Below are 7734 nucleotides of genomic sequence, written 5' to 3'. Positions count from 1 at the left end.
CAGAGGTGAGTGTTTTTTTTTCGTATTTTTTTCCTTTTATTTCTTACTTTTCTTACTTTTTCCTCTTCATTTTTCAAAGAAGAGCTGATTTCCAGAAGTAAATTAACATTACTCTACGGATAGGAGTATAAAAGGAAAAAAAAAGATTGACAAAAAGTTATAGAACTTGAAAGAACCAATTGAATTCTAAATGCAAGTTAAGGGATTTTTTTTTCGGAGTAAAAAAGTGTTAAGAATAAAGACAAAATCTTGCATAAGATTAAAGAATAGAATGAATGGGATTCAATGTGCAAATAACGCATTTATTTTCGTAAGGCGGAGTTCGACAAAAAAATACAACAGATGGAAAGCGATGGAACATTGCAAGATCATGAATCTGAAGCAAGCTTTATATATATATATATATATATATATATATATATATATATATATATATATATATATATATATATATATATATATATATATAATATTTTTTTTTTATAAATCGAATAAAAATCAAATGTGATCGAATAATGCCCAAGTGTCTAATTATATTTTGCTCGGAACTCCTTTCATAGTTTCATCAATAAACCCCCGATAATGTCTTTTGAGCTGCGTGGGCCTCGATGTAGCAACATACATATAATTCTAATTGTGGTGTGGTCTTTGTCGGTGAATTTAGGCGAAATTTATACTTCCTTTTATCCTCAGTAAACCGGCAATGAATGTGCTTTAAGTAACATCTGTCTCGGTATAACCATAAAGTCTTTCTGATACATTTCTTTATTTTTCGACTTCGACTTTATGAAGGATGGATCACTCAGGCACCTGTGTAACGGAACCGATCATAATTTTTCGGCATCATCTGTTCTTTAGTTATTTTATTAGCACTTTTTACATATTTGCTTGGCCGTATAGAGAAAAAAACTCGGAGTGAACCAATGCAGACGTAACTCCTTCTGCCCTCCGTGCCACCTTGACCCTCGCTTCGTGGACTGTACTCTCGGGGCGTCCAGCCAAAACCCTTCCCTGTACGTATATGGCATGGTTCCAGCGCTTCTCTCAGTCTGACCGTGTGTGCCGCGTCCCAGCCTGCCTCGAGCCCTCATCGCTTATGCAGTGTCGGTCGCCAGATGTCACTACCACTCCCGGGGACGTCACTTTTATCTTATCGGTCCTCGTGTTCCTGCAACGGGTATATTTTTCTTCAGAATGTCTTGTGTGGTTGGTCTTGCTCGTCTTTTGTTATTTGGCGTTCTCGTGTCTCTGCTTTGGGTCTGTCTATCTTCTGCAGGTCTTTGGTCTTGCTTTCTTATTGGTTCTTGTGTCCCTGCTCCGTGTCTGTTTTTATTTATTTATTTTGCAGGTCTTCTGTGATTGGTCTGTTCTTATTTGTCGTCCTCATGTCGCTCCAACGGGTCTGTTTTCCTTCCTTTAGTTCTCCTTGGTTTTGGTCTTCTTATCGGAGTTTGTGTCCCTTCAACTGGTCAACTACAGCTTCTCCTGGTTAAGAAATGTGAAGAAACTATATATGGGAGATCTCTTGGGTGTCTGATGGCGAGTAGAAAACCTCACCCTGATGGATTGTACGGGGCTGTAGAAGTCGATTTGGGCGGTTACAGAGACACGGTGTTGGACTGTGAGATTAGCTCCTAGTCATGCAGCGACCCTCCTGTCTTGGTTTATATATGTTCCGTTACAGACGTGAATCATGTGTTAGTGTGTTGTGCAAGGGTCACGCAGGTCACGCCGATCTTCCGTCATCATCGCTTCCTCTGTCCTTGTGTTATCGTCATTATTGTTGTCTTTGTTGTTGTTTTAGTTGTTGTTGTTGTTGTTGTTGTGGGGGTGTATGTTGTTTATTTTTGCCCGTGGTTGTTTTAATATTGGTTTGTCTGCTTTTTGGCTGGTCTGCATGTCTGTGTCTGTCTGTCAGTTTGTTTGTCTGTCTATTTGTCTGTCTGCCCTCTGTGTGTTTGTTTGTGTTTCTCCGTTTGTGTGTATATATGCAAGTGTGTGTGTGTATGTGTGTGTGTGTGTGTGTGTGTGTGTGTGTGTGTGTGTGTGTGTGTGTGTGTGTGTGTGTGTGTGTGTTCACTCACGAAGACAACCTCACTCCTCTTCACCTTTGGCACACCAACACTTTTCTTTCTTTCCTCGCCTTGTTTCTTCTCTCTTCCTCCCTTCCCTCCCTCTCCCTCCCCCCCTCCCCCCCTCAGGTGTACTACGAGGCGGCAGGTGGCGTGTTACCTAACCAATTACACAAACTTTCACGAGGGTCATTAGTGCATTTTACGTTAACCATCACCCTTGCTTTTTCTTTCTCATTCTGCTCCGTATTTTCTTTCTTCCTTCACTCCTAACCCTTCCTCCATTTTTCACATCCTTGCTCTTATATACGATTCTTTTCCTTGTATTATCTTTCCTCTGCCTTCCCGCTCCTTGTCTCTTTCCTCCATGCTTTACTCATCATGTTTTACGCTTTATTCATTGTATTTTACTCATTATTTTCACCTTGGTCCTATTTATTTACCATTTTTCCGTGTATTATCTCTCCATTGCCTTCCCGCTCCTTGTCTCTTTCCTCCATGTTTTACTCATTATATCTTACGCTTTATTCATTGCATTTTACTCATTATTTTTCACCTCCTTGCTCTTATTTGCTATTTTTCCTTGTATTATCTCTCCATTGCCTTCCCCCTTCCTGTCTCATTCCCTCATGTTTTACTCATTACGACTCTCTCCCCTGACGCAACGCAGTGAGGGAGGAGGAAAAAATATGAGGAAAAGTTGGAGGAAGACTCATGTACTCCCCATCCTCTTAGCCCTCCCCCTCCCACTCCCCGCCCCTCTCCCTCCTCTACTCCCCTCGCACCCAGCACACGCAATGTTTCACAGTTTATTCATACGACGTGTAATTTTTTTCCCTCCTTGTGTGTGTGTGTGTGTAGAAAGTGTAACTGCCTTGGGGGTCGTGTGTGTGTCTCGGTGTGTGTGTCAACCTGTCGTGTGTCAGAGCACCCTCCCCTCCGAATGACCAACAGACCGACCGACCATGATTCCTGTGTCTCCCTCTTTCTCTCCCTCCGCCTCCCTCGTGTTTCATCATCATCATTATTATCATCATTATCGTTGTGTTTCATCCTCCTCTACCTCCTCTTCTCTATCCATCATTCTCGTCCCCCTGTTTCATCTTTCTCCTTATCCTCCTCTTCCTCCTTTTTCTTCACCGTTTTCCTCGTCCTCTTTTCTCTCTCCTGCTTCGCCTGCCAGGTTTTGCTCTTCTTCTTCTTCTTCCTCCTATTCGTCTCCTTCCTCTTGTTATCTATTTTTTCTTTACTCCTTGTGTTGCCTTTCTTGCTTTTCTTGTTATTGTTCTTCTTCCAACTCTTCCCCATTTTTTCCTTCTCCTTCTCATTTTTCTCATCTTTCCACATTTCGTATCATTGTTCTCGTTACTCCCCCCCCCCCTCCCTTTGCTATCTATCTATCTATCTATCTATCTATCTATCTCTTAACCCGCCCCTTCAGAGGACCCGTGAGACCATAATTTCCCGAGTCACGGAGCGCCAATCATCAACCACCACAAGCCTTTTTTTCCTCCCGCTAATGTCTTTCCCTTCATCACCACCACCGCCTTCACACACCACCTCCTTTAGGGACCCGAGAGAATGCCACCACTAACCACCACCACCACCACCACCACCATCATCTATTGTCTATGTCTGGTATTCCGTTTGTGTGTGTCTGTCTGTCTGTCTTGTGTACGCTGGGTTGAATGGCTGAATGGCTTACTGTCTGGCTGTGGGTGGCTCTTGTTTTGTGTTTTTCCAAGTTCTTTGTTTGGAGTTAATGTTATGTTTCGCTTTTTTTTTTCTTCTTCTCTGGATGTTTTTTTTTCTCCGTTCTTTTGTTTCTTTGGTGTTTGTTGGTTTCTTTTTCAGTGAGGTGTGTTCGTGTGTGTGTGATGGTGGTGGTGTGTGTGTGTGTGTGTGTGTGTGTGTGTGTGTGGTCTTTTTTGTATTTGTTCTTTCTTTATTTTGTTCTTGTTATTTCCGTTATTTTACTTTCCTGCTCTTTTTCTATTTCTTTTTATTTGCATTGTCATTCCTTTTATTATATTCATTTTTAGTTATCAGTTATTCTCATCATCAACAACATAATCATCGTCATCAACATTATAACCACTGAAATCACCACCACCACCACCACCACCATCATCATCACACATTCATCACTTCCACAATCATCACCATCATCGCCATTATCATTACTTTTTGCGCTGGTCTACCGTTACATGTTAATACTTTCCATTATTTCGCCATTTTCATCTCGTTGTCGTGCCCGTGGAATGTTCGGTCGCTCTGTGCACTCCCTCCCCGGCTATTGTTATTGAGCGGGGTGCGTGACTCAAGGGGGAGCGGGGGGCGAGGTGGCGGTGGCAAGGGGGGGCGGCCACGTGGTCTTGTTTTCGGCCGGTGTGAGGCGTGGCAGCGGTGGCAGTGGGGTATGTATGATCTGGCAGGTGCATGTTACGTGGGCCTCGGTACTAAGGGGAGGGGGAGGGGTAGGGGGCACACTGGGGGTTGGGGGGCACACATAGGAAGACGGGAGACCGGGGGGGAGGGGGGGGGAAGGGGTACCGATAGGGAAGGTCCATTGCCAGTGCCTATTTTTAGTTTTGTTTAATCTTAAGCCAACGCGATCTGGCGCAGCATAATCAGAAAATAATTTATGTCTTTTACAGTCCATTGTTTTAAGTTAATGCTCTGTTTTTTTCTTGCTTTATCGAGGTGTTTTCCGTTCTTTTGTTTCATTCGCGTTTTTTTTTCTTCAGTGAGAGGCATATGTGTGCGTGTGTGTGTGTGTTTGTGTATGTGTGTGTGTTTGTGTGTGTGTGTGTGTGTGTGTGTGTGTGTGTGTGTGTGTGTGTGTGCGTGTGGTTGCTTGTCCACTTTACACAAACTCAACTTGATTCAGCACTTACTGTCCACTTAAAAAAAAAAAATATTGTCTTGTGTCTCCCGTAATCCTGTAATCTCCTTAACACACGTGACCTTCTTGACTGCAGTGAACCCAGAACACCTCACACTCTATAGTCAAAGGTGCCCGGAGAGAGAGAGAAGGGGGGGGGGGGTGCTTTCCAGGAGGGTGTGCCATAGGAAGGGTGCCCTGTTGAAGAGTGTGTGTGCGGTGCCGGCTGAACGGTGCACACAGGATTTGGTAACACTGCACATGGCACTGAGACACGATGTACTTTGCAGCGATGAACATAGTGGTGGTGGTGGGGGTGGGGGCGGGGGTGGGGGTGGGGGGGGGAGCTGTGGTTGTCATCGCAAGTATTTCCACTCTCAATTGACACTTATGCTTGGGAATGTTTGTGGTAGCGGTAGTGGCTGTGGCTGTGGTTGTGGTAGTGTGCTGGCATCGCAAGTATTCACACTCTTAACACTTATGCACGAGAATGGCTATGGAAGGAATATTCACAGGCGTGGGCATTAGGGTGAAGGGGTGTTGGGGTGCGCATGGGGAGGGGAAGGTGCTCGTGACCGGGTATGAATAAGTGGAGGGGCGGGCAGGTGGAAGGGCGGCGGGCGTGTCATTATGCTGGGAGGACGAAAGGATGTAAGAAAGGGAGGGTTGAGGTTAAAGGGAGGGGGTATGGAGGCGAGGAATGGGGTACAGAGGGGAGGTAATGAAGGGGAGAGATGCGAAAATTATGGCATTTAAGTAAGGGGTGAAGCAAAGGGTGGGGATGGGATGAAGGGTTGGCAGGGTGGAGCGGGGGGTGGGGAGGTCGGGCACGGGGGAGGGAGAGCCACCAACACGAGTCACGGCATCCTTGGACGGCACCTCACGAGGCAAAAACTGGCTTGGCGTGGGAGCAGGGCAGCGGGAGGAGGCGAGGTCACACAGAGAGGCGCGGGGTCAGCGGCGGGTCGAGGCCACAGGTCACACAGTCACACTCACGTACGCACGCACTCACGCACCCACTCACCGGCGGCCAAAAGCACGGCGGTGCTCCACATGTACCAAAGGCGAGCCATTATGTGAAGGTCCGGCTGCTGACACTCGCGACCAGCCCCACCCGCTCACGATATATACCGGGCCACGCACGCGCATGCGCACTACCGTGCTGGTCAACACTTTCACTGGAGTCCACCGCCGCCACCATCACCACCACCAAGATTCCCAAAGCTTTCCTTCCCTCTTCCCCCGCCCCTCTATACGGCAGCACGGCCCCCCGCCGGTGCCACTTACCGGATGCTCCTCTTCTCCCCTCAGGCAAGCCAGACGCTCCCTCCCCGCCCCTGCCTCCCGCCGTCCCTCACCCCGCCACGACTCCCTTCACGAGCGCTTTGCAACAACTTTCTCCTCGAGTACTTGGTTTTCCTCTACAAGGACGCAGTGCATGTCACCCAGCGCATCCCAAACCCTTCACTTCCTTTTCTTTCCTCTTTTCACCTCGTCCATTCCACCGCTGAGGCCATTCTGGTCTCAGCAACAACCCGCTTCCTTTCACAGAAGAAAACAAACGATGCCTCGGGACTAAAGGTCAGGACGATAAAAAAGAAACATTGAGGTCAAGAATCAAAGTGTCACGACTCGACGCGCTGTCAGAGTGGCTCGTTCCCTGCTATTTTCCAAGCAGACTCACGCTGCTAAATTTCCCCCTCGAGACCCCAGGAGGCGAGTCATGGCGCCTAGCATTAGACAGCACAAACCTGCACGCACAGACTCCCGAAAAGACACGGGGTTATAGGTCCGTGGTGGGTGTGACATAAGAAAATCAGTCATCCCTTGTGATTGCATGTCTCGCGCCCCTTGCCCATTACCTTGGAAGACAGCTGTTGTCCGCTAAAAAAATAGTCTTATGAGGGAAGCTTTTCTGTGATTATTCTTGATTTACTGCGGCCGTGAAATAAAAGATATCCCATGAGTTGCGATTTGTGATTCATTATGCATAACAAGACTATCGTTATACTCTCTCTCTCTCTCTCTCTCTCTCTCTCTCTCTCTCTCTCTCTATAACTATCTGTCTGTCTGTGTGTTTGTGTCTCCGTCTATCTGTCTGTTTGTCTGTGTGTCTGTCTGTGTTTCAGTTTGTTTCTCTTCCTCTCTGTTTCTCTCCCTCTCTGTTTCTCTCCCTCTCTGTTTCTCTCCCTCTCTGTTTTCTCCCTCTCTATTTCTCTTCCTCTCTGTTTCTCTCCCTCTCTGTTTCTCTCCCTCTCTGTTTCTCTCCCTCTCTATTTCTCTCCCTCTCTGTTTCTCTCCCTCTCTATTTCTCTCCCTCTCTGTTTCTCTCCCTCTCTGTTTCTCTCCTCTGTTTCTATCCGTCTCTGTTTCTCTCCCTCTCTGTTTCTCTCCCTCTCTGTTTCTCTCCTTCTCTGTTTCTCTCCCTCTCTGTTTCTCTCCCTCTCTATTTCTCTTCCTCTCTGTTTCTCTCCCTCTCTGTTTCTCTCCCTCTCTTTCTCTCCCTCTCCATTTCTCTTCCTCTGTTTCTCTCCCTCTCTGTTTCTCTCCCTCTCTATTTTTCTCCCTTTCTCTTTTCCTCTCTCTCTAATTAAATAGTTACATGATTAATTAAGTCATTTGTTTATCCACCCATCCATTATTAGCTACTCATTATTTAATCATCAGTAATCTTTATCAATTCATTTTTCTATCTTCCCGATTTGGTAGATAGGCAGGTAGATAAACAGATTGTATGGAGGTAGATAGTGGATAGATGGATCATTGTATCGAGGGATA

At 46.2% G+C, this 7734-nt stretch overlaps 1 protein-coding gene across 1 annotated transcript in view; it reads right to left on the bottom strand.

The window, feature by feature from the left end:
* LOC126995356 (chitin deacetylase 1-like) overlaps positions 1-6878 on the bottom strand; it is an 18726-nt gene extending 11848 nt beyond the window's left edge. The window contains exon 1 of the mRNA XM_050854833.1: positions 5981-6878. Within this exon, the coding sequence (XP_050710790.1) occupies positions 5981-6029 (49 nt within the window). The 5' untranslated portion in view covers positions 6030-6878. The remainder of the gene's footprint in view (positions 1-5980) is intronic.
* Between the last annotated feature and the right edge of the window lie 856 nt (positions 6879-7734).

This window comes from Eriocheir sinensis, chromosome 8 (genome assembly GCF_024679095.1).
Source record: "Eriocheir sinensis breed Jianghai 21 chromosome 8, ASM2467909v1, whole genome shotgun sequence".
Lineage (NCBI taxonomy): Eukaryota > Metazoa > Arthropoda > Malacostraca > Decapoda > Varunidae > Eriocheir > Eriocheir sinensis.
This window is presented reverse-complemented; position numbering and strand designations above follow the sequence as displayed.